The sequence below is a fragment of the Callithrix jacchus genome, chromosome 22, assembly GCF_049354715.1.
Source record: "Callithrix jacchus isolate 240 chromosome 22, calJac240_pri, whole genome shotgun sequence".
NCBI classification, from domain to species: domain Eukaryota; kingdom Metazoa; phylum Chordata; class Mammalia; order Primates; family Cebidae; genus Callithrix; species Callithrix jacchus.
This window is the reverse complement of record NC_133523.1, coordinates 35298531-35326118: the sequence shown is the minus strand read 5'-3', so window position 1 is coordinate 35326118 and position 27588 is coordinate 35298531. Positions and strand designations below refer to the sequence as shown.

At 44.3% G+C, this 27588-nt stretch overlaps 1 protein-coding gene across 2 annotated transcripts; it reads left to right on the top strand.

Annotated features, from left to right (window-relative positions):
* The first annotated feature begins 666 nt into the window (after nucleotides 1-666).
* LOC100414628 (galectin-10) lies at nucleotides 667-25839 on the top strand. Of its 2 annotated transcripts, XM_054249649.2 has the most exons (5): nucleotides 667-806; nucleotides 21059-21215; nucleotides 23405-23481; nucleotides 23988-24198; nucleotides 25717-25839. In XM_054249649.2, the coding sequence occupies exons 2-5, from the start codon at nucleotides 21129-21131 to the stop codon at nucleotides 25837-25839; spliced, it is 498 nt and encodes a 165-aa protein (XP_054105624.1). In that variant the 5' UTR covers nucleotides 667-806; nucleotides 21059-21128. The 2 variants fall into 2 exon arrangements, with proteins under 2 accessions (XP_054105624.1, XP_078215792.1); XM_078359666.1 differs by lacking the exons at nucleotides 667-806; nucleotides 21059-21215; nucleotides 23405-23481 and having other exon boundaries at nucleotides 23557-24198.
* Nucleotides 25840-27588: the final 1749 nt, after the last annotated feature.

Sequence of the window (27588 nt, the reverse complement as noted above, 5' to 3'; positions counted from 1 at the left end):
CTTATAATTAAACATCTTATTGTCCACAATAAAGAAGTTTCAGTTATAGGACTGGCAAATAATTCTTCCTCAAAGAAGCCCCAAAAAGAATGGCAGGGTTCTCTAAAGGTAGCTGCCCCTCTTTCGGTGGAAAGGGCACCACTATTCCCGTCTTTCAACCTATTGCAGCTGAATTCTGAAGCCAGACGACCCAGCGCCACAGAGGCAAGAGATCCCGGATATATACAAAATAATTCCGATGGACGCTGGGCTAACGCGCTTGCGAGCTGGCATCATGGGCTCCGTCTCTCGCGCCGCACACGTCCACAACCACCCAGCAGGCTGCGTCAACCCTCTCACCCGGCTGACCCAAGCCGAAGTCAGACTAGAGAGGGCTTCGGGATCCAGCTGGGGGCGTGGGAGGGCAGCCGGGCCGGAGCCGCACTCACGTAGGGTCGGGCCAGGTGCTGCCCATATTCCGCCTACAGCCGCCTACCTCTGCCTGAGGAATGTCGCTGCCGCCATTCGTCGCGCCCGTCTGTCTGCCACTGCTATTTGCCTGCAGGTCTCACATCTCCGACCGCCAGGTTGCCTGAGTAGCTCGGGGAAAACCGGAACAGCAGGACCACGCGGTTGCGCCGTGCGCACTGAAGCGCATGCGCATGTGTATTTCTGCGGATGCGCTTTATTCACAGCCGCGTGTGCTCCTGAGCGTGCGTGGGAACGCGCAAGTGTGTCTTCAACCTCCTGCGCCCGAACGGAGGTGAACTTCTGGAAAGACTCCATATGTGGAGGCTGTGGCTACAGGTGCAGACTAGAGAGAGAAGGTAATGGGGCAGGAGTAAGGGCTCCAGAGCTCGGGAACCGTCTTCCTGCAGCTTTCATGTGCCTCCAAAGCCTGCTTAATTAAGCCTGATCTCACATAGACCATTTCTAGTTGACAGTGGAGAGCTGCTGTGAATGTCCAACTTTTTAGCTGGTTGGTCAGACACACCTGGCCAGGTCTTGTCCAGTAGCCAGATTTCACAGTAAATTGGAGGCCATTGGTAAGCATTCACTCTCTGCTAGGGCCCAGTAGCAAGACAAATGCTTTTTCCCAAAAGCTGAGTAGTTATCCACAAGGATGGTATGGCTTTGCTCTAAAATCTTAAGGGTCTGTACTGTGATTCACGTATGGGATCCTGCCAAAAATTCTAAGAACATCTCTACCTGCCACCGACCCTTCAAGCGCCATTGCTCCTGCTGAATCCCAGTTGAGAGAAACGGGCATGACAGACTGGGTCTGTCTGGTGCACAGCCTTCCCTTATTCTGGGCCCCACACAAAACGAACAGCTTTTGAAAAATACGGTGTAAGGCCGGGCGCGGTGGCTCAAGCCTGTAATCCCAGCACTTTGGGAGGCCGAGGTGGGCAGATCACGAGGTCAAGAGATAGAGAACATCCTGGCCAACATGGTGAAACCTCGTCTCTACTAAAAATACAAAAAAAAAATTAGCTGGGCGTGGTGGTGGGCGCCTATAGTTCCAGCTACTCGGGAAGCTGAGGCAGGAGAATTGCTTGAACCCGGGAGGTGGAGGTTGTAGTGAGCCGAGGTCACACCACTGCACTCCAGCCTGGTGCCTGGTGATGGAGTGAGACTCTGTCACACACACACACACACACACACACACACACACACACACACAAATACAGTGTATATGAGTGTGTGGAATGTACTCAAGTGAGGTATGTACAGCATCCAAAATTCAAAGAATCTGACTAGGCACGTGTCACTAGTCAGGAGGGGCCTTATGCACACTCCTGCATATCTTTAGATGCACCAGTCACTTAGTCCTTGAAATTTCACAAAGTGGGAAATACCCTGAATTTTTTTGGTATTTATTTCTTTCTGACGCACACAAGCGTCTACCCACTGTGTCTAACATCATGGCCACCTCCTGATCACCAGGTCTCATCAGCATAATATCATCAGTATAAAGGATCAGCATGTCAGCGTCTTCTGGAAAAAAAGAAGTGAACATAACAGCTTGCCTTGCAAGATGGCAGAATAGAAGGCTCCACCAATTTTACCCCCACTCCTCTAGACATAAATTTAACAGTATCTACAGAGGAAAAACACCTTCATAAGAACCACAAAGTAGGTGAGTCCTCATAGATACCCGGTTATAAGTCTATATCACTGAAAGAGGCACTAAGGGAATAGAGCAAACAGACTGGAATTGCTAATGCCACTCCTTCTTCATCCAGGCAGTAGTGGTGTGGTGCCTTTTGCAAAGTATCTTTTCCTGTCCTTTGTCTACTTCTTTTTTTGAGACAGGGTCTCATTCTGACACCTAGGCTGCAGTGCAGTGGTACAAACTAGGCTCAGGCGATCCTCCCAGCTCAGCCTCCTAGTAGCTGGGATTACAGCTGTGTGTGTGAGAACACCAGCTAATTTTTCTATATTTTTCATAGGAACAGCATTTTGCCATGTTGCCCAGGCTGGTCTTGAACTCCTGGGCTCAAGCCATCCACTTGCCTCAGCCACCCAAACTGCTGGAATTACAGGCATGAGCCACTGTGCCCAGCCCTTTGCCCACTTTTTTATGGGGTTGGTGTTTTTTTCTTGAAAAGTTGTTAAAGTTCTTTATAGATGCTAAATATTAGACCATTTTCAGATAAATCATTTACAAATATCATCTCCCATTCTGTAGGTTGTCTGTTGTCTCTGTTGATAGTGCAGAAGCTCATTAGTTTAAACAGATCCATTTGTCAATTTTTTTCTTGTGATTGCTTCTAGCATTTTTGTCATGAAACTTTTGCCTATTTGTATATTCAGAATGGTGTTGCCTGGGTAGTCTTTCATGTTTCTTAATAGTTTTGGGTTTTACATTTAAGTCTTTAACCCATCTTGAGTTGATTTTTCTATATAATGCAAGGAAGGGGTTCACTTTCAATCATCTGCATATAGCTAGCCAGTTATCCCAATGCCATGTCTTGAATCAGAAGTTCTTTTTCCATTGCTTTTTTGGTCAACTTCGTCAAAGATGAGATGGTTGTAGGTGTTCAACCTTATTTCTAGGCTCTCTATTTTGCTCCACTGGTCTACAGACTTGTTTTTGTACCAGCACCGTGCTTTTGGTTATGTGGCCCTGTGGTACAGTTGGAAGTTGGGTAATGTGATGTTTCCATCTTTGTTCTTTTTGGTTAGAATTGTCTTGGTTATTCAACTCACTTTTGGTTCCATGTGCATTTTAAAATAGTTTGTTATAATTCTGTGAAGGATGTCATTGGTAGTTCAATAAAAATAGCATTGAGTCTGTACATTTCTCCAGGCAGTATGGCTGTTTCAATGATAATGAGTCTTGCTATCCATGAGCATGGAATGTTTTTCCACTTATTTGGGTCACCTCTGTGTTTTTAAGCAGTGTTTTGTAATTCTCATTGTAATAATCTTTCACCTCTCTGGTTAGCTATATTCCTCGGTATTTTATCCTTTTTATGGCAATTCTGAATGGAACTGCATTCCTGATTATGCCCTATGCTTCACTTTTGTTGATTAAATTTTGGAAAGCTACCCTATACCTATTAGGGTTTTTAGAAAATCGGTCTAAGATTCCCTTTATTTGCTTAAGGTATTGTGATGAGAAGGGAATGTGAGGGGAGCCCAAATAAAAGGGATCCTCAGATGGTTCCCCTAAAAGTTTCCTTTTTAATTATGGAGTATTGTTTTTCCTGGGCTTTCCTGACATGATTGCTAAAACAGCTGGATCCATCTTACACCACTTACAGAGGTTTAGTAAAAATGCCACGCCCCTACGCAAAAGAAAATGAGTTACTTTTCTCCATAAAGTTTTCAGTTTAAGGAAGTTTCAGTGTTTCAGAGTGCACTGCAGAGGGGTACAAGCAGAGGATAATTTATTACAGATTTAGATAATGTAGCGAAAATAAAAGCGTCCTCTTAGCCTCCTTCCTTTTCTTATGACCCAGAGTGGAGGAGAAGACAAGGAGCATCCTCCGAATAATTTCCTTCCCTGGTTTCTGGATCTCAGCACCATGGTAAATGTGCCCCCCTATGGTTGTAGGTGTGGTTCTCCTATCCATGGAACTGGATGAACAAGTGATGGGGCTAATCGTGCTCATCTATGAAATTTTATTTTATTTTTTACTTTAGGCGCATACTATATCTGGCATTTCTCCCCATGTAATCACTCCCCACCCTCCCCACACAACCCCCCACTGCTGTCTCTCCCCTCCTCCCTCAAATGCCCCCGGTGTGTGATGCTCCTCTCCCTAAGCAGTTTTAGCTTGTCGACCTGGTGTGATTTACTTTGATTTTCTAAGCCTCTGTGATTTGCCTGGCTTCCAGAAAAAAGGATCTCTGGAGAGACCGTGTCACCTTTGTGCAATACTTCCTTAATGGAGGCAATGTGCTAGATTGCCTGGTACTACGACCCATGCTAATGCACTTACCCTTAGAAAACAAACACATGTGGTTAACTTCCAAACTTAAGATACCCTTACTAATTAAGTACTGTCTTAATTGGAGACAGAAGAGGTGCCTTAAAAGAAGGTAGAAACCAAATGGCTGGTTTCCTATGGATAAAACCGTATCAGAACTAAAATCTGGTTGTGGAAGACATCTCACTCCTAACTGTTGAAAGCAGAGCTTTCCAATCCACAGAAGTAGCAGTAGAACAGCACAAAATGGAAAAGTTGTGAACCTGTAATCTACCACAGAGAACCAACAATGTGTCTTACAAACAGGATTTTTATTTCCACTAGGTGGTGGTGTTGGCTTAGAAATACCATGTGCTGGCCAGGCATGGTGGCTCACACCTGTAATCCCAACACTTTGGGAGGCCGAGGCAGGTGGATCATGAGGTCAATGGATCAAGAGCATCCTGGTCAACATGGGGAAACCCCGTGTCTACTAAAAATACAAAAAAAAAAATTAGTTGGGCATGGTGGCACGTGGCTGTAATTCCAGCTACTCAGGAGGCTGAGGCAGGAGAATTGCCTGAACCAAGGAAACGGAGTTCTGGTGAGCCGAGATCACGCCATTGCACTCCAGTCTGGGTAACAAGAGCGAAACTCTGTCTCAAAAAAAAAAAAGAAAGAAATACCATGTGCTTACCAGAGAAACCATAGGGACAAGTTTATTGAGTTACTGCCTGCCTTGATTGTGACCTTATCCTGTTTCTCTAAACTGTAAAGATTCCTGCACATTAGGCACACACACAGAGTGTGTAAGTGACCACGGATAGAGAGAGAAAGAACATTTGGCAACAGGATAGCTGGAAGAAACCCTTGAAATTAAAGGACAGATTTAAAGTTGAGATTCACTCCATACCCACCAGTTTGATGAAGAAATTCCCATTCCTGGCCAAAACACCAAAATGAGAAAGCTCCAATGACTGAAGAAACACCAGGGTCCTTGGTCTCCTACTAACAGGATTAATGCCACGGACACACATGGAATGATTTTAAGGAGTAAAAGGTTTAATAGGCAAGAAAGAAGAAAGGAAGAAGAAAACAGCTCCCCTGTACAGAGGAGGGGGGATTCAAACAAAGAAAACCCCATGTGCAGGCAAAAGGGGCTGCTCATACTGGGATTCTGGAGGAGTCAGTGTCTGGTTTCCATAGAGCTCAGCAGACTGCTTTGACCAGGTGTATAATTTATGTAGCCCACGAAAAACCTGACCTTAACCCATGGTGTTATCTGGAGGTGGCCACAACACTTGGTACACCTGGTGACAAAAAAAAAAAAAAAAAGACAATAGGAATAGCCATGTTGAGTACGCCCCATTTCTAATGGCCAGCAACTGCATATCAGTTTGTTGTCCGGGCCCTTCAAGTTGCCTTTTCTGTTAGAAAACAAATGGTTTGGGGGTTGCTTCTTATGACAGAAAAATTTTGACCAAGAACCTTTACCGTTACTATCTGCCTAAATATTATTTTTAATAAATCCTATATCATAAATATAAGAAATAGTGTCCATGCAGGTCATAAGAATAAAAAACCAGAGCCAATTCCATGATATGTGATACCTAAGAACGGCTTTGGAAGTGCCTATTTTACTGTGGCCAATGCTTGACCTCCTTTAAAAGCTGCAGTATCACGGCCAGGCACGTGGCTCACATCTGAAATCCCAACACTTGGGAGGCTGAGGCGGATGGATCACGAGGTCAACAGATCAAGACCATCCTGGTCAACATGGTGAAACCCCATCTCTACTAAAAATACAAAAAGTTAGCTGGGCACGGTGGCACATGCCTGTAATCCCAGCTTCTCAGTAGGCTGAGGCAGGAGAATTGCCTGAACCCAGAAGGCAGAGGTTGCGGTGAGCCGAGATCGCGCCATTGCACTCCTGCCTGGGTAACAAGAGCAAAACTCCATCTCAAAAAAAAACAAAAACAAAAACAAAAACAAACTGCAGTATCATCAGTATGGTGCTGACCTAAGGAGAGATAATAGAGTCTAGAAACACAGAGTCACCTGAGAGTCTGCAATAAGCTAAGACCATCGCACTGGAAAAGGACAGTCTTTTCAACACATGATGCTGGGGAAACTGGCCTTACACATACTGGTGCCTTGCCTTCTAACATATACAAAAGTGAACTCAAAATGTATCAAAGAATAAACCTAAGTCCTTCAATGAAGAAAGTCTTAGGAGAGACACAGACAGATATCGTCACGACATGAGATTTGGCAATGATTTCTGGAACATGGGTTGTAAATACAGATGAAATGCACTTTATATTTTTTTGTTGTTTTTATTTGGGCTCTTGGCTTTATACTCAGTTATTAAAACATTTTAAAAATTCTCAAGAAATCCATGGTACCAACATAAATAATACCATAAGTTATTTCTGGATGCTAATGAATGCTGTCTAATGAGTATGTGAGACAGATGTGATAAGAAAGACATTTGTTTATTAAGAAAGCAGTTATCAAGACACTCAGCACAGATTCACAACTGCATAACTTCAGGGAATTGGCAGGCAATAAGAATAGTGTCTTCATGATTGTTTTATGAAAGTAGAACCATAAATCTTTTGAGTAGGTTTCATGGAAAGAGGAGGGTAAAACAGATAAAATGCACTTTATCAAAATTCGTCCCATCTGTTCACCAAAGACCACTGTAAAAAGAATAAACAATCAATTGACAGAATGGAAGATAATGTGCAAATCACATATCCGAAGGGTGATTATTATGTAGAAGAGGGGTCCCCAGGCCACAGATAAATACCACTCCTGGCCTCTTAGAAAACGGGCTGCATACAGACGTGGGTGAGCAGTGGGCAGCCAAGCAAAGCATCATCTGTATTTACAGCTATATCTTATCCCTCACATTACTGCCTGAGCTCTGATTCCTGCCAAATCAGCGGTGGCATTAGATTCTCACAGGAGCCTGAACCCTATTGCAAACTGGTTGTGTGAGGGATCCAGGTTGTTTGCACCTTATGAGAGTCTATCTAGTGCCTGATGATCTGAGGTGGAACAGTTTCATCCAGAAACCACTACCCCAACCCCCACCACATACACATCCCTGGTCCATAGAAAAACTGTCATCCACAAGACCATGCTCTGGTGACAGAAAGGCTGGGGACCGCTGATCAAGAACATATAAAGACCTTCAACAACCCAATAACAATGACAAAAATGTCCCACCCAATTTAAAAATGGCCAAAGAACGTCAAAAGACATGTCTCCAAAATAGATATAAAAATGGCCAGTGAGCACATGAAATGACACTCAACATCACAAGTTCTTAGGGAATGCAAAGTCAGAGCCACAGTGAGATACCACTTCATGCTTATTAGGGTGGCTATGATGTTTAAATGCAAAATAACAAGTTTTGGGAACATGTGGAGAAACTGGATGCCTTGGACACTGCTGCTGGGCATGGAAAATGGCATAGCCACTGTGGAAAATATCATGGCAATTCCTCAAAAAGTTTACCATATGATTCAATATACCACTTCTGGGTGCACACCCTAAAGTGCTCAAGGAAGAGCATGGTACAGATGTTTGTACAGTGATGTCCATAGCATTGCTCATTATTCATTACAAGCAAAAGATGGAAAGAATGCACAAGTCCATTTAAGGAGGTACCTCCAATGGAAGAGTATTAGCTTTAAAAGTGGATGCCCCTCTGATACTTGCTATCACATGAATGAGTCTTTAAAATACACTGAATGAAATAAGCTTCACTCTGCAGGAGGTCACAGGTACGGGCTGGAGAGGGAAGGTAATGGGGCAGGGATAGGGGCTATAAACATTTGGACCCTTCTTCCAGCAGCTTTCTTCGGCCTTCAGAGCCTGCTTAAGCCTCATGTCACATAGATCATCTCTAGTTGGTAATGGACAGCTGCTGTACTTGCCAAGCCTTTTGGCTGGGTGCATAAAACACCACCTGGCTCTTGTCCCACAACCAGGTCTCATAGAAATTAGAGGCCATGGTTAAGCATTCACTCTACTAAGGCCCAGTAGACAGAGAAAGGCTTTTTCTCAAAAGCAGAGTAGTTGTCCCTGAGGATGGCATGGCTTTTCTCTAAAACCTCCAGGATCTGTGCTGTCATTCGTGTATAGTCCTTCAAACTTCCTGCCAAAGTTTCTAAGAGCATCTCTATTTGCCACTGACACTTCAAATACCATTGCACCTGCTGAGCTCCAGGCCAAAGAAATGTGCATGGAAGTGTAGTTCTGGTGCAGAGACTTCCCTTGTCCTGAGACCCATACAAAAGTAACAGCGTTTTAGAATACTGCGTACTTAGGCCAACAGAATGTACCCATGTGAGGCAAGTGTTGTCTCCAAAGTCCAAAGAGGCTTACTAGGCATGTGCCCCTTTGTTGCTGATAGAAGGGGCCTCATGCAACAAGTCTACTTGCATCTGAGAAGGAGCATCTTTGCATGCTGCAGTCACTGGCTGCCTAAAAGGTTCACTGAATGGGAAACCACCTGAACTTTCCTAGGATGTATTTCCTACAGTCTGACACACACAAATATCTTACCAGTATGACAACTGTCATGACCACCTCCTGACCACCAGGTCTCATCAGCATAATATCATCAATGTAAAAGACCAGCCTGATGTCTTCTGGAAGAAAGAAGTGAACAAAGTGTCTGTGGACTAATTTGGACACAGGGGAGTTGATATCATCTGAGGTGGGACAGTAAAGGCAGCAGATTGTGTCATGTGGAAGCTAATTGCTTCTGGCTGCCTTTACTTACAGGTAACAAGAATTAACCCACATATTCACCAGATGGATAGATGTACACCATGTACCATGGGATGTGTTAATTTGCTCAAGCAATGAAATCACATCTGGTGTTTGTGCAAATCTGGTACAGAGGCACTTGCAGTGCCCATCTGCTGAAGCTGATGAGAACCCACTGTCATTCTCTAAGAGCCAGTTTTCTACACAGGCCAAATACGTGAGTGAATGGGCATGTGGGGAAAGCACCAGTCCTGGATCTTTCCAGTCCTTCACGGTTGCACTAATCTCGCCAGCTTCTCCAGGAATATGGTATTGCCTTTGCCTTTCTGTTTTTGTAGGTGGCGGCGGCTCTAATGGCTTCCGTTGGCCTTTGCTACCCTCGTAGACCTCCCTGCACATGTCAGAGAACCACAGTGAAGTTCGGCCATTTGTCGCATGTGTCTATTCCATTTAGGCCATTTGCTCCACAAATTTTGCCATTTGCTGAGTGTGTCTAGTCCATTATTCCAGTAGACAGACAAAGGCTTTTTCTCAAACGTGGAGCGGGTATCTACAAGGATGGCATGGCTTTCTCCAGAATCTTCAGAGTCTGTGCTATAATTCATGTGGAGGAGCCTGCTGAAATTTCTGAGTATCTCTACCTGCCACTGACACTGAACAAATACCACTGATGCTGAGTAAATACCATCTCTAAAGGCCACTGATTCTGAGAAATAAGCAACATGAAACTCAGCAAATACCTACAGATAGATAGGGAGCCAACTGGGCAGCTGCCAAAGAACTCAATCTTATGATACTGGCTAATCCTTAAACCAAACCTTAGATCCTTCATAATCACTAGTTATCAAGCCATGAGTAAATTCTCAAGAAATCCATTATGCAGACATAAATGATTTCATTATTCACTTCCAGATTCTTATGAATTCTATTGCATCAGTCTTTCATAAAGCAGTTATAGAAAAAGACATTTATTACAGAAACAGCAAGACTCTCAGAATAGAAACACAATTTCCTGCCCTTGTTGAATTGTTAGGAAATAAAAATTGCTTGATTTATAATGACCGAGACAAGCTCGGCTGTAGAGACCCCCACCTAGGTGGTGCTGAAGGAACTGAGAAGTAGACGCCCAGATAGGACAGCAAAGTGGGTCTATCCAGGGGGCCAGCAGCCTTCCAACTTGAGATCTTCAGGGTGCTGACAGCATTCCAGGCTGAAGGCCTTGAGCAGACTCTGACCCACACATTTATTTTCTCTGAACAGGTGATGATTATTAACAAGCAGATGTTCAGTATTTTCTCATAACACAAAAATATACCAAGCAGGCAGCTGGTGCCTGCTCACCACTGATCACAGACAAACTAAAGAGTATTCTCCATGAGGGAGTCATGGGTCAGATGACCCATGCTTAAAGAATTGTTTTAACCAGTGTATGATATTTATATATTGTCCTGCCGCTTTAGAATGCCCCAAGAAGTTTTCTATTTGGGGGTGGGGGTGACTAGGTTTTCCTCGGCATTATTCTTCCTAGCAAACAATATATTCTGTTGTGCAGTCAGCATTTCTCAGCAATCATACACTCAGCATTTCTCAACACATAATCGTTCTATGAAAGTAGGACCATACGATTTTCCCAAAGGTATGAGAAAGCTACAATAGAAAGTGGAGGGTAAAGGACAGCGTGGAGGTTTCTGGACTGGGAGAGGGGACTTGGGGCTTGAATAACTAAGTCACAGAGTAAAAGTGCCTATGTCACAGCTGAGCAGATGTGAGGAGCCACACTATCTACACTAAAAACACAGGGTGGGCACTCATGGGGGTCCCCTTCCCCCTACATGGACTCCAAAGCTCACAAGTCCCTTCATTCAACGAGGAAAACCAAGAATGAAACTCCTACATGCTCCCTCTGAGTTAAGGAATAAAGGATATAAAACTTCATGTCTGCAATTGTTGAGGCACAGACTTAGAAAAGGGGAATTTATTTATTTAAATAGTGCTCATGCATGATTATACCCTGATTCCATCCACCCTCCCAACCCCCACCAGGCTGAGAAAGAGAAAAGCCATTTCACAGAGGAGGATCTGCAGGCTCAAAGAATGAAAAGGGCAGGCACTACTTTCTAAAGTGTAAATCTTGGTAAGAGATGGGCCTGGTGCAGTGGCTCACGCCTGTAATCCCAGCACTTTCAGAGGCAGAAGCGGGTGGATCACAAGGTCAGGAGGTGAAGACCATCCTGGCTAACATGGTGAAACCCCATTTCTACTAAAAATACAAATTATTAGCAGCCATGGTGGCATGCACCTATAGTTTCAGCTACTTGGGAGGCTGAGGCAGGAGAATTGCTTGAACCTGGGAGGTGGAGGTTGCAGTGAGCTGAGATTGTGCCACTGCACTCCAGCCTGGGAGATAGAGCGAGACTCCTTCTCAAAAAGAAAAAAAGACATGGATGCAAGGTGAACCCTTTAGTCAGGGCACACAGTGTCCAATCCCACTGATGACCTCCCCTTCAGCCTCTTTTCCCCACCCACAGACCCACCCACGGACATGGGGTAAGACACCTCCATTGCCAGCCCTGCAGTGTCCACTACTGTCCCCTCTCCTGTAGGAGACTGGGCCTTGATCTCTGAAAACGTTTTCTTACACCCAGTGCCCTCCTAAGAGTGTCTTTTCCCCTGGAGCCTTTTCCTTTAGGGTGGCCTCTGGGTAAACCCCATCCATCCAAGATGCTGTACAGATTCTAATCCTTGGAGGGTCTTGATCCCTGCCTTCCCAGGAAGGCTGTGCAGGTTCTGCATAATTGTGTCTACTTGGTGAGCAAAAACAGTAAGATTTGATTTACATTTCACGGAGTCTACAGTCTGTCTGAAAAGTTTATCTAAAGAGGTACTAATCTGCATGAAAAGGCTATAATAATTTTGGTTAGAAAGCCGTATTTGCAATTGTATCAAACTGAACCCCTCAATGTGCAATCTAGAGTAAAACTGGTATCTATGTATTGGCATATTCATAAAATTCCAGAGTGTAGAGCAGTGAAAATGAAGGAATTTGAGCTCCACAGAGCAATACGAATGAACCCTAAAAAGAGAAATGTGAACAAAACATGCATGACCCCAAAAAAGACCTCAGAGGACAGGCATTTTCAAGCAACATTCCACAACATAGTGGAACTAAAAGGAATGCAAAGAAGAAAGGCAGGAGCATGTTCGCCTGTAAGGACAAGAAGATCACATGGTGGGTTAAAAACAGGTGGACCCAAAGTGTGTTAGCAACAGGTTGTGTGTAGCATTGGAGTGGTTACTCAAGTGCTAGATTAATAATTATTTATCATAATATACAGTTCTTTAATAAGTAGTATCAAGTTTTCAATAAATGGTTTACATTCACTGATTGTAAAACTGAAGAGCAAAATTTTTAAAAAAGAGTAATTTATAGATTCAATGCTATCTTCATCAAGCTACCATTGACTTTCTTCACAGAATTGGTAAAAACCACCTTAAGTTTCACATGGAAGGAAAAAACAGCCCGTATAGCTAAGAAAATCCTGGCGGGGTGGTTGGGGAAGAAGCAAAAAAAAAAAAAAAAAAAAAAAAAAGAAAAGAAAAGAAAAAGAAAGCTGAAAGCATCATGCTACCTGACTTCAACCTATACCACAAAGCTACAGTAATCAAAACAGCATGGTACTGGTAGCAAAATAGAGATATAGACCAATAAAACAGAACAGATGCCTCAGAAATAACGCCACATATCTACAACCATCTGATCTTTAACACACCTGATGAAAACAAGTAATGGGGAAAAGATTTCCTATTTAATAAATGGTGTTGGAAAAAACAATGTCTCTCAAATGTTGATTCACATGAATCCCCAGAAAGGAAGAATAAGCTGCAGGTAGAGCGTAGGTGTGTGAGAGAAAGAAGGGAGTAGCCCTCACCTGGCAGAGACAAGGGGCCTTCTGAGGGGGGAAGAAAGAAGCAAGGACTATCTCAACCCTTCTCCACAGGTCCTGCTGAGGATCAAGGCCAGTGATCTCCAAGAAACTCTGGAACAAACAGAAGCTTTATTTATTTATTAATTTTTTTTTTTTACAGACGGGGTTTCACCATGTTGGCCAAGCTGGTCTTAAACTCCTGGCTCAACTGATCCACCCACCTTGGCCTCCCAAAGTGCTGGGATTATAGTCATGAGCCACCATGCCCAGCCCAGAAGCATTACTCTTTAGGGCCAACACCTTTCTCCAGAATCTCCATCTTTCTTTTTTAAACTGTTGCACAAGTTAGGACAATGTACACCTTCCAGGTAGATTCTGCACAGTGGAGAAAAATCTTCATAAGAGGCACGAAGCCTGGACTGCACAATGCTTAACTCCATCATTCTTATCTGTGCATTTCCCTGTTACTCCTTCCTCCCCCTGGTACCTTCACCACTGTGATTTCTGCTGCATCACAGACACAAGCCTGCAAACAGGTGTGCTGGTGTCAAGGTTACAGTGAGCTAGGATTACATGACTGCACATAAGCCTGGGCAATAGAATGTGACCCCATCTCAAAAGAGAACAAGTATCAGCCACTTGTAGATTCCCTCCAGTTATTTCTATGGCCCACACTTTATTTGTACAAGTACTAAAGCTGTGCTCTTAACAATTTGTGCCCCTTCTGAGAAGGAATTCCATAGCCCTTGATGATTGTGTTGCATGTGCATCCCACACCCACGGATTTACTGTTCTCTTGTGATTTCCCTCTCTTTCAACAAGCATTATTTCTCACAGGAGTGAATTACTTTACTGTTACATCCTCATATCTTGTTTTCACAGTTTTAGAGTTGAAAATGAAGACAGGGCAGTGTTCCAGAAGAACCCACCCTCTTCTTTCAGTAACATCGCTATATCCAGTAACATCCAGGCCCTATACATGCCAGGGATTAGGGTAAAAGTTTTACATATATTACCAGTTCTATCCATGTGAACACCCTTCAAAGAAGAAATTTCTAGTAATCCTTTTTGGATGGGGGAAACTGACATGGAGAACATTTAAGTATCAGATCTAAGATGGCACTGCTAGTAAGAGGCGAAATCAGGACAGAAATCCAGGCAGCCTGGATCTTGATGCCTTGCTCATAACTATGCCTCCACCCCTATTTCCTCAGGAATAAGGGGCTGACTGTGGTAGGGTGGGAATGAGGAGGCCTGAGTTTGCCCTTGGTCTTGAACCTCCTGCATCATGAGAATCTGTTATACAAGGGTGCGCCATACCTGGCCCTGCCCATCTCATCCACTCTCAATCTCTGTGGCAGGCACCACATACATGGACTGTGGACTTGTCTGTTGGTTCTTGAGTGACAATCAGAAGGACACTGATCCTCCCTTTTGTGTGAGTACTCCATGGTCCAAGGATGGTGTGTGGTGAAAAAAGAGGAAGACTATTTACTTAGGCAGTGGTCTCATGTGAGTGATGTGGAAATGTCTAGTTGGCAGGATGAAGACACCATGCAGGTGAAGGTCCTGAAGACCCTCCAGGACCAGGCATGAAACTTGCAGTTCCTGCACTGTGGGCCAGTCATACGGCCTAGGGGAGGAGGACACTTAGTGGGTTTAAGCTGTGGCTCTTTATAAAGGAGCATAGAATTTTCAAGAAATGGGTAACTTATAGCCCCAGGTCAGTTACTGTTGCTCAGCTTCCATCTGGGAACACGGGGTAGAGCATTTCACTTCTGAAGGGCAACAGGAGCTCAAGCAACCCCACAGGTATGAGGGTTGTCGTAGCAGCAGAAAGGCTTCTGTCTGCCGGGTGGAAAAGGGGGAAGGAATTTCTATGTGTGTCCTGTCTGTGCCCCACAAGGGAGGGTTCTGCACCATTTGCTGTGTGCTTTACCCTCAGCAATGACCCACAGCTGCAGGTGTATTTCCACACCGGGGTGAATGAAGACTCACACGTCACCTTCCACTTCTGAGTGTATCTTGGCCATTGTGTGGTCATGAACATTCATTAATGTGAGGCCTGGACGTGTGAGGTGACATGCCACAATGTGCCCTTCAAAGATGGAAAACAATTGGACCTGGGCCTCTCAGTGCTGAACAAGGAGTACCAGGTGAGCACCCAGGAGCTCCCAGCACGTGGCCTTTGCGGCTTCCAGAGCAGGAGGCAGCTCTCCCTCAGATGGCCACATGAGTCCCTTGGGCTCCTCCCATTACTACCCTTGCCCCAGGCTTTTCACCACAGAGCACCTTCTGCTTGCACTGCCATTTTCAGCTCGTTTCCTAAATCTGACCAGGGTCAAGGTCAGCTTACCTGCCATTTCCCCCAGTGAATGGAATCTCCACTGTCTTCTTACAGTGCTCATTTCTACTTAGGCAGTTACTTATATTTTCATTTAGCTGAATGAATACAATATGTGTAAGAATAAAATTGTTTTAGTCCGTCAAAATATAAGCCTTTGTCTCACCCCTGGACTCTGGGTTGACTCCTGAGGACATTACCAGCACTCTGCTCTCCTTCCAGAGGAAACCTATAGGAGCATAGAGGTCTACGATTTCATTTGCTTTTTAAACAAATCCTGGTATAAACTGCTCTACAAGTCACACATTACAAGTTGATTTGTTCTTAAAGAATGTGTCTTCAGGACATCACCTATCCATGATGCTGCCTCGGTTTTTAAAGACTGCCTAGTATCTCAATAGGAGTACCCAAAATTATTGAACTTGACCTTTTTGATGGGCATTTAGGTTGTTTCCAGTGTTCTGCTCTCACAAATAATGCCATACTAAGCTCTCTAATCTACGCTTTTGTCATTATCACCCTTCTGATACTTACATTGGAAGATAATTACAAAGAAATGGAGTAACTGGGTCAAAAATGTGTGCATTTCAAATTGGATATATTAATACCTATAAGGTAACTTTCTCTATAGACCTCAGTAGTAAAGAATATGTTCAGACTTTCAGGCCTTCACTAATGTTGATGCCCAAAGATTTACATTTTATTCACACTTGAGAATCTTTTTATATGCTAATCTGCTATTAAAAATAATATATGTTTTGCAACCCTAGTCCTGTTTTAACTCTCTAGGAACACATGAGTTTCATTCTTGGCCACCACCAGCTCAGATCTCAGAGATTGTAAAGAAAAACTAGGCCACTGGCAGTGAATGGCACTCATAGTTCACGGAACTGAAATATAGGCATCACATGAACATTATCAAGCACTAACCCTCTGTTTAACCCTGTGCAAGACACAGGGATTCAATGCCATAGGACATAGTCCCTGGCCATGGGGAACTTCAAGGCTAGAGTGGAGGCCAAGCAAACAGAAGAGATCCTGTAACACAAAGTGGTAAAATCCCACTGGAAGAATGAGAGTGTATCCCATTCTCACTGGGATATTGAAAATACAGTGAGCTACTGTTTGAAATAGCTAGAAAGGTAGTCTGTAAACAGAAGCCTCTCTGATGTAATCTGAAACTGCCTTTCTTTCCTTTCTTTTTCTTTCTCTTTTCTTCCCTTCTTTCCCTCCCTCCCACCCTCCCTTCCTTTGTTTTTTCTTGCTCTTCTCTGCTCTTCTCTTCTCTTCTTTTCCTCCCTCCCACCCTCCCTTCCTTTGTTTTTTCTTGCTCTTCTCTGCTCTTCTCTTCTCTTCTTTTCTTCCTTTTCTGATGAGGTTTTGCTCTTGTTTCCCCAGGTAGAGGGCAATGGTGTGACCTCAGCTTGTTTCAACGTTCGCCTTTCTGGTTCCAGTGGTTCTCCTGCCTCAGCCTCCTGAGCAGCTGGGAGTACAGGCATGTGCCACCACGCCTGGCTAATTTTGTATTTTTAATAGAGATGAGGTTTTGCCATGATGGTCAGGCTGGTCTCAAACTCCTGACCTTAGGAGATCCTCCCACCTTGGCCTCCCAAAGAGCTGGAATTACAGGCATGAGCCACTGGACCTGGCTGAAACTGCCTTTCTGATGTAACCTGAAACTGAACAAATAATCACAGAGAGATTTGGAGCCCAAAGGAGCTGACAAGGGCTCTTCATTACTTTCCCTTGGCTGTGACTCACCCTGGGTTAACTTCTAAGAAAACGGAAAATCTCATTACGTTTCCATTGCACACACATGGGCTTCTTGAGAAAGCCAGTTTCCCAAGAAGTCCATGGTGCAGTTTCTCAAGAAATCCATGGTGCAGATATAAATAATTTCATAATTCACTGGGTACTGATGTATAATTAGTAGTTTTCTTGTGCAATATTATAGGTACAAGGACAGAGGACAGAGTAGGCTGAAAGTTTGGTCGAATACTGACTTCCTGATGCGTGTGTGTGTGTGTGTGTGTGTGTGTGTGTGTGTATGCTAAATGGCCAACACTGTTAAAACTTTGCCCATCATCTCCTGCCATGTTTTGTGAAAATGCTGCAAGTGTGCAGCGGTGTCTACCTGACCTCAATGTGTCTGTGACTGAGGTAATAACCACTCTCCATTGTCGAGGTATCCCTCTATGTGACCATGGGATTCCCAGAGCCAGGTAATAGCATAATCCCTTCTCACTCAAACCCTGACACTTGGTCACTAAATCTTCACCAGATTTCCCAGGATTTGATTCTTACTTTCAGGGGGAAGAGAGGAAGCAGTCTTCTCCAAGAGGGGTCATGGGATTCTATGGAAAACATCCATAAATCAAAAGGCAAATCTTCCTGTGACACAAGGCGTGAGTGACAAGGTCCCTAGGATGTCTGAGAATACATTAGGAACAACGTCCTTCAGTAGCCCCTACCTTACGTCAGACACTTTGACCCGAGTGGCCCTTTTGCGCAATTAGTCCCACTCAGTCCCCAATGGCTTCATTGCCTCTCACACAGTAAACACACTAACCCTGTAAAGAACTCTTGAAAGCAACGCAATTACAGGAACAAACTCAGAGTGAACTCCAGTGTTTTATCATCTTATTAGGATGTGGTGTCCACGAGGTGACTGCAAATTATCTGCTGCACTTTCTCTCATCATACGCACTGATGGAACCCATTATCGGCTCTATACACATCAGACACACAACATGGAAACAGACAAGAAAAAATGCAATGAGCATGCCTATTTTAGAGTGCAAAAGAAAAAGGACAGCAGTCACTAGGCCATATCATTGCTGAGACCTTCCGGAAATCTATTTTCTCTTTTTGGAGGTAGAGACAGCTCTATTGACTTCCATTATCCTTTGCTACCATCACAGCCCTCTTTGTATGGGTGACCAAACCAATGTGAAATTCTACCATGTTCTGAATGTGTCCAATTCTTTTATTCAACTTAAAACTGAGGAAATAACCACAGATCGATTTGGGACCCACGGGGAGGCTGACAAGCGCTCTTCATTAGTTCACCTCGTTATGACCCTGGGTAAATTTTTAAGCAAACTGAACATCTGATCATGGTTCCTTTGCACATCTAGTTACAAAGCCAGGTATAGTTTTGCAAGAAATCCATGGTGCAGACATACATGATTTCATGACTCACTGCTGATATCATGCAAATTCTATTTTTATCACATCACTATTACAGAGAGAAGTTACAGAAAAGACATTTGTTTATTAAGAAAACCAAGATACTCAGAGTAGATACAAAACAGCCTGTCCTGGGTAAACTGGCAGGAATTAAAAAATTTTCAAATCATGGCTGTTTTATTCAAGTAGGGCTACAGGACTTTCTCACAGGTGTCAGAAAGGCTGTAATAGAAAGAGAAGGGTAAGGGTGTGTGTGCAGGCTTCTGGGCTGACAGGGGATTTGGAATGTGAATAACTAAGTGAGTAGCAGGGTGGAAGGAAATGTGTCTGAGCTCATCACGGCTGAGAGCCACACTCTACAGTAAAAAAAAGAGGAGAACACTCGTGAGTGCTCCCTTCTACCTACCTGAAGTCTAAAGCTCACAGGTCCCTCCACTCACCAGGAAAAAACAAAAATAAAACTCCTATGCTGTCTCCTTCTCAGATTAGACATGGGGAATATGCAACTTTGTTTCAGGAAAGGTTGAGACCCAAACTTAGAAAAAGATAACTTGTTGATGTAAAGAGTGCTCATGGATGATGATGCCCTGCTCCCAACCTCCTTGCTGACTGAGAAAGGAAATAGCCATTTCACAGAGGAGAAGCTGCAGGGTCCAGTACTGCCTAGGGCAGTCACTGCTTTGCAGAGTGTGAACCCTGGCTGGAGAAGGATGCAAGGGGAAGTCTTTGATCAGGGTACACAGTATCAGCTCTCCCTGATGGTCTTCTTGTAGGTCCCACTCTTCTCCCCCCACTAACATGGGGTTATGACACCGCCATTGCCATCCCCTGCAGTGCCTACCACTGTAACCTATCCCATGTCAGAGCCTGGACCTTGATCTAAGAAGACCGCTCCTGACCCAACAGTCCCTTGCTAAGATTGACTTTTCTCCTTGGAATGTCTGCTTTTTGGTGGACTCTGGGTAGCCCCATCTGTCAGAGGTCCTCTAAAGATTTGAATCCTCAGTGTTTCCTGATTCTTGCCTTCTCATTAAGTCTCTGTTTGCCTTATGAATAGTTTCTTGCATTCGCAGTCAGAAAGGAAGACATTTGTTTTAAATTTCAGGGAGTCTATGATATGTCTTGGAATTTTCCATGAAAGAGAAATGATCAGCATGAGGAGACTAAGACAATTTTGTGTAGAAAGCAATGTTTGCAACTGTCCCGAGCTGGGACCTTCCCAATGTCCATCAAGAGTAAAACTTGTAGGTATGTGTTGATCTATTTATAAAACTTCAGAGTGTACAGCATTGAAAATGAAGGAACTACAGCTGCACACAGCAATACAGATGAATCCTAAAGACAGACATGTGAACTGAAGACGCATGACCCACAAGGAAACCTCCAGGAAAGCCACCTACTAGCAACATTCAACAAAGCAGTGAAACTAAAAGAAAAGCAAAGAGGAAAGGCAGGAGCAGGGCTGCCCATGGGGCAAGAAGGTTACATGGCAGGGAAGCGACAGATAGGAACCAATGGGTGTCACCAACAGGCCATGCCTAATACTGAAGTGCTATTTCAGTAATTACTCAGCAAAATATAGATTGTTTGGTAATTTCGATCAACTTTTCGCAAACACCTTAAATTTATAGTCAATAAAACTGAAGAGAAAAATAAAGAAAGAGAAAGAACAAATGGAAGGAGGGGAATTCTAACACATTTCTTCTTCAAATTTTAATATAGGTTTTTGAGATGTTTTCTATTATCAGAGAAAGAGAACGTGAGGAAGGGTTCTGGGTCTTCCACCTTGGGTGAAGACTTCACCATGGCTGAAGTCCAATCACCTGCACCTGTCCTCACATGGGTCTGGAGCTACAGAGCACACAAATCAAGAACTGGATTTAAAAATCTCACCTGTCTCATTGAATCTGCAAGAGAAGCAGGAACTCTGAGATTTCAATGCACATGGACACCCAAAGAGAAAAAAGATGGTGTGGCTGGAGCCCAGGTGTGTGAGAGTGGTCACCACTCACCAGAGCTAAGGGGCCTGGGGTGGGCTCATGAGGACACAAGGACTTTCTCCACCTCTCCCCCAAGTTTCTGCTGAGGATCAAGGGCGGTGCTCTCTCAGAGTCTCTGGAGCAGAGAACAGGATTACATTCGAGGGCCAAAGCCTTCTCCACAATGCCCACCTGTTTTTCATTGTACAAGTTAGAAAAATGCACACCTGCCAGGTGGATCCTGCACAGTGGAGAAAGTGCTTCAGGACAGGCACAGAGAATGAACATCAGAACTTCTCATTGCGTCATCCTAATCTCTGCATTTACCTGGCGATCCTCTTTTCTCCGATAATACCACCCTCCCTGTCTGTCATAGGCCTGCAAATAGGTGTGGTTGTGACTAAGCTTTTTTCTAATATCTTATATCTTACCCCACAGGAAAACTTTGCTGGGAGGGGCTTGGAAACAGCAATGAAGCCAGAGGGCAGGGCTGCCAGGGACCATTTAAATGCTGCAACTCCAAGAGATTCACAGAGAAGACTGGACACAATTTGGAACCGCTGCCCAGAGGAAGACAACAATGTCAACACTACCTGTGAGTTGAAAAGGCACAGCGTTCAATAATCTCAAGTCACAGAAAAAGGAAAACAGCAAAATTTTATTAGATGCAAATATGAGCATTTTAATGTGAATACTTAGAGCTGTAAGCTTGTGAATGAGATAGCCTAGGGCTCTCACATCTGAGATGCTTGTGGGTGTGGAGGTGGACCCTGGGCCGTTGTAACCCTCTGTGACCAAGTGATGGTTTCTGCTGAGTATGGTGTCTGTTGAGATTATATAAGTTTAGGTGGGAGGTGGATGGCCCATCAGGACATGCGGGTATGTGTGTGAGTGTAAGGAGTGACTACGCTTTGTCATGGTAACTGTGATGTGACTGTGTGAGCACAGCCAGATCAGTGTGTGAGCATCTTTATATGCACAGTGAGTGGGCATGTGTGACTCTGAGTGGTGCGGCTCCGTGTGACTGCGGGTGGGTGTGCTGGGATGTGACTGGGTGTTGCACTGGAAACATGCATGTGGCCTTCTGTGCATGTGAAAGTTTCTCCACACACAGCAGCGCCTCTGATGAAGCAGCTGTGCCTCTTCCCATGTGTGTCAGTGTGGATCCCAGGTGGCAGAAATGGTGGGGATTTTGGGGACTGTGAGTTACCAAGGACTGGTCTCTGAGCATTCATGAGACCAAAATGCACAAATTCTCGGGAGCCTCTTCTCACGCAGAGTCAGCGAGAGGGAGGCAGACTTTGCGCAGAGCATCTGCAGGTGAGATCTGCACACAGTGACCGCTGGCTCCTGCCTCCAGCCTCAGGTCTCTCCCTGTCCCACATCCTAGCCTGTCCTTCACATTTAGCACCAGGATGGCAGGCAGATTTTGATTCACTAGGTAAGAACTTTGGGGGACTTGGTTTCATATATGGAATCACCCAAAACCAGCAAGGAACTTGAGCTCCAGTTGAGACAGAGCTTACAGTAAATATTCATCAAGTTGTTTGCTGAGGCCTGTAATCCCAGCACTTTGGGAGGCTGAGGTTAAAGGATCACCTGAGGCCAGGGTTTGGAGACCAGCTTGGGCAACACAGCAAGATTCCATCTTTCCAAACATTTAAACATTTGCTGGGCATGCTGATTTTTGCCTGTAGTCCCAGATGCTTGGGGACTGAGGCTGGAGGATTGCTGCTGTCCAGGCATTCAAGGCTGTAGTGAGCTGTGATGCTGTCACTGCATTCTGGAAATTAGGGTAAAGGTTTTACACATATTAACTCCTATATTACCAAAAACGTCCTACAAAGTAGGACCTTTAGAAAATCCTGCCTGTACTGGGGAAACGGAGGTAGGGGAATTCAAGTAGTGAATCTAATGTCACACTGTTGGCGGAGTAAAGTGATTCACCCCTGTACAGCAGCAGTTTGGGAGGCCAAGGCAAGAGGATCTTTTGAATCTAGGAGCTCCAGACAAACTTGGACAACATCAAGAGACCCTGACTCTCCACAAACATAAAGTATGAGCTGGTTCTGTGGTGTGGACCTGTAGTCTCAGCTACTTAGAGGGCTGAGGTGAGAGGATTGCTGGAGCCCTGGAGGTTGAGGCTGCAGTGAGTGTGCACTGATGGGCCCACTGCACTCACATCCGGGGAATATAATAAGACCCCATGTTAAGAATAGTGTTCAAAAAATGTTAACCTCTCACTTCTAGTAGATGGCAGAATCAAGGAGAAAATTGAGGCAGCCCAGTTTCTGAAGCTCTGTTTTTAAGTATGTATTCAAGAATATAGGGTTCTGGCCGGGGGATGTGGCTTACGCCTGTAATCCCAGCACTTTGGGAGGCCAAGGCAGGTGGATCACGAGGTCAATAGATCGAGACCGTCCTGTTCAACATGGTGAAGCCCCGTCTCCACAGAAAATACAAAACATTAGCTCAGCATGGTGGCGCGTGCCTGTAATACCAGCTACTAAGGAGGCTGAGGCAGGAGAATTGCCTGAACCCAGGAGGCAGAGTTTGCTGTGAGCCAAGATTGTGCCATTGCATTCCAGCCTGGGTAACAAGAACAAAACTCCATCTGAAAACAAAACAAAAAAAAAATAGAGGGTTCTGATTGTGGTAAGGTGGGAGAGGGGAGGCCTCAGGGTCTACCCTTCAATATCTAACCAGCTGCATAAAGGGAATCTGTTACAGCAGGGAGGCCCCACATGGTCTGGTGCCTCCCACTCAGTCTCAATTTTCTGACAGGTGCCATACACACAGGCTGTGTCCCTGCATATTGGTACTTCTGTGACAATCAAAGGGAAACCTGTCCAACCTTTCTTGTGAGTATCTTTGTGTCCAAGGGTGGTGGGGCAGAGGAGGGAGAACATTTGCTCAGGGGGTGACCTCATGTGAGTGATGTGGAAATGTCTAGCTGGCAGGATGAAGGCGCCGTGCAGGTTGCAGGTCCTGGAGACCCTCCAACACCAGGCATGAAACCTGCAGTGGCTGCACTGTGGGCCAGTCATGAGACCTAGGTGAGGAGGACAGTCAGGGCTTGAGATTGTGGCTCTTTATCTATAAAAAGCCACAACATTTTCATGAGGTGGACACTTGTAAGGTTAGTGAGTATAGTTCAGTTTCTCTCTGGGAATGAGGGGCAGAGCATCTTCTCCCACCCTTACCTAGGGCAGGAGGAGCTGAAGCAGCCCCACAGAGAGAACACCTGCATTATCACCAGGAAGGCTTCCGTCTGCCCTGGTGAAAAATGGGAAGGATTTGTGGGTGTGTTGTGTGTGTACCCAACAAGACGGGGGCCTGCTCAACACACTGTGTGCTTTGTCTTCAGCAATGAACCACTGCTACAGGTGGATTTCCACACCACGATGGATGAGCTGTCAGACATCGCTTTCCATTTCAAAGTGTACTTTGGCCATTATGTGATCATGAACAGCCGTGAGAATCGGGTCTGGAAGCAGGAGGTGAAACTTAACAATATGCCCTTTGAGGATGGCAAAGCCTTTGAGCTGTGCATCTCAGCGGTGAACAATGGGTACCAGGTGAGTGCCCAAGGAGCTCCCAGCACCTGGCCTCCATGGGCTCCCAGAGCAAGAGACAGCTCTCCCCGTCCTCCAAGAAACTCTTGGAGCCTATCTCCCATAACTACCTCTGTCTCAAGCTTTTCCTCATACACAGAGTGGACACTTAACTTTTATAATTTTCGTCTCTCAACAAGTGTTGCGTGCACTGCTATCATCTCTGCTTGCACTGCCATCCACAGCTCCTTCCCAAATCTGACCAGGGTCAAGGGTGGCTCACCTACCATTTTATCCATGGTGGAGAATCTCCTCTATCTTCATCCACAGTTCTCATTTCCACTTATGCTATTATTTCAATTTCATGCAGCTAAATGAATAAAATTGTTTTAGTCAGTCCAATATGAAGACTTTCTGTTACTCCTGCTGCCAGAGTCTCAGAAGAATATTACTAGCTTCTCTACTCTTCTTGTACAGACAGTCTATGCTTATGAGCACATACATACACACACACATATATATTTTCATTTCTTTTAAACAGATGCTGGCATAGATGTCTCTACACATAACACTTTAAGAACTACAGTTATTTGTACCCAAAGTATATACCTTGGAGAAATCATCTATCCACTGTGCTGTCTCATTTTTTAAGGAATAAATATTATTCCCCTCAAAAAATTACTAAAACTTGAATATGATCTTTACAAAAGCACCGAGGTTGTTTTCAATGTTTTGCTCTCACAGGGATGCTGTATTAAGCTTCCTAATTATTAGAAACCTTTTATCATTATCACCCTCCCAATATTTATATTGGAAGGTAATTACAAACAAATGGAATAACCCGTTCAAAATTGTTTGCTTTAAATTAGAGAATACGACCTAGAAGAGGACTTCCTATAGAGCCTCAGTAATGAAAAATGTGATCAAACTTTCTAACCTTTCGAAGTGTATGCCACAGGATTTACATTTTATTCAGATTTAAGTCAGGGATTTTTCCCCTATGTTTATAAGATGTTAAAGATGACATCTAATGCTTTGCAACATCTGTGCATTTCCATCGTTCTGAGAACACTTGGGTTTTATTCTTTGACACCACCAGCTGAGATCTGGGCTACTGCAGAGAGAAGCTGGGCCATGAGAAATGAATGTGAGTCAGTTCATGTAACTGAAATGTATGTATTCAATAAACATTGTCAAGCATTAACCCCGTGGCAGGCCCTGTGCAAGATGATGAGATTCAAGTTTATGAGACACAGTACCTGACCACGGGGATCTTCCAGGCTAAAGAGAAGACCAAACCAACACATATGACACAGAGCGGTAGAACCTCTCGGAGAATGAGAGGAAATGCTGAAAATATAGTGAGCAACTATCTCGAATAATCACAAAAGGTAGTCTGTAAAAAGAAGTGTGTCTACTGGCTTCAGATGTATAATTAGGTGTTTTCTGGTTGCATGTTGCAGGTACTAGGACATAGTGGAGAGCAGGTTGAAAGCTTGTTTAGTGAAATACTGTCTTTCTGATGCATTTTTCCTCTTCTAGGTAATGGTCAATGGCCAGTTCTATTACACCTTTGAAAATCGACTCCCACAAGAGTCTGTGAAGATGCTGCAAGTGTGGAGAGATATCTCCCTTACGTCAGTGAGTGTCCAGAATCAAGAGTGACAGCCAGACTCTTCACTTTCAAAAAATTCCTGTTTCTATGTGGCCATGGATTCCCAGAGCTGGCTAACAACATGATCTCTCCTGACTTCAGTTCTTACACTTGCTCATTAAAACTTTATCAAACTTTACAGAATTTGCTTCTTTCTTTTGGGGGAAAAAGCAAGTGGTCTTTAAAAGAGGGCCTTAGGGATTCTATGGGTGGCATGAAGGAGTCAAAGGGAATACATCTTCCTGGCACAGAAGCAACGACAAGTCCACTGAAACACCTGAGAAGACATTAGGAATAACAGCCTTCTACATCATGGACTTTATGTCAGACACTGAACTAAAATCACTACCCAATTTCAAATAAGTCACAGCACTGAAATGTCAGGTAGCTGTGTTTTCAGCCACACAGGGATAAGCGATGGGATTGGGGGCTTCAATAACTGAGCCATGATAGGGTTGGGAAGGCTGTGGCTGACCTGAGCAGGGCTGTGTAGGAGCCCCGCTCTCTACACTGAAAGCAGAGGGGTGGGAAACCTTGAGGGTTCCCATTCCCCCACCTGAACCCAAAGTGTCACATGTTCCTCCACTTAACCAGGAAAAGAAAAACAAGAAGAAAATTGCTTGTGAAATAAACTCATATGCTTTTTTCCCTAAGTTCCGGAAAAGGGCATATACAGTATCACTTCTGGAAAGGCGAATCCCACATGTACAAATCTGATTTATTCATTTAAAGAGTGCTCATGGATGAACAAGCCCTTCTCCCATCCTTTCTGCAGACTGAGAAGGGGAAAAGTCATTTCACAGAGGAGCGGCTGTAGGCTCAAACGGTGAACAGAGTACTCATTACTTTGCAGAGTGTAAATCTTTGGAGGTCACTACTTTAAGAGTGTAAATCTTGGACAGGGATGAATGCAAGGCCAATCCTTTGGTCAGAGCACACAGCGTTGGTTCTCACTGAAGGTCTCCCTGTAGCCATCATTCTTCTCCACCCACAGACACAAGGTTGGGACACCTTTACTGCGCCCCCTGCAGTACTCTCACTGCCTCTCTTCCCCCTGTTGCTGCATCTCAGAAGACAACAACTGATGATCCAACCCTCCTTTAAGAGTGATTTTATCCCTGCGGAGAATTCTGGGTCAGCCCCTGCCACCTGAGTTGCTCTAAAGACATTACTTTTCAGAGGGTCTTGATTCCTGTCTTCCCAATAAGTCTCTGTGTTTATTCTGGACAAGTTTTCTATTCACCAGTCAGAAAGGGAGATATCTGTGTTACATTTCAGGGAGTCCAGGGTCTTTCTGGGGACTCTCCTTTAAAAAAAGGAAATTATCATCCTGAAGAGACTGGGAGAATTTTGTATAGAAGGCAGTGCTTGCCACAGTCTCAAGCTAGAAACCATCAATGTCCATCAAGAGTAAAACTGCTGAGTATGTGTTGGCAGATTCACAAAATGCAGGAGTGGAGATCAATGAAAAGGAGGGAACTCCAGCAGCACACAGCAATCTGAATGACCCCTAAAAATAAAACGTGAACAAAAGATGCATGACCCAAAAAATGCCCTCCAAGACAAAGCACATAACATGTTTAAGCAGTTTATGCCCTTTGTAAAAGATAATTGGGAAGCTTTCTCCATATGGATTTAGACAAGTCTCTATGTTATAATGGTAACTAAAAAACAGAAACATGAGCTACTGTATATATATTATATACATAATTTAACTGTGTATATTGTATACACTATACACATTGTGTGTGTGTATATAT

Excerpts from the sequence above, each read along its gene's own strand:
- LOC100414628 (XM_078359666.1), top strand. The coding sequence starts at position 23,740 with ATGAGGTGGACACTTGTAAGGTTAGTGAGTATAGTTCAGTTTCTCTCT. Across the intron at positions 24,199-25,716 it reads CGGTGAACAATGGGTACCAG|GTAATGGTCAATGGCCAGTT; the intron begins GTGAGTGCCCAA and ends TTCCTCTTCTAG.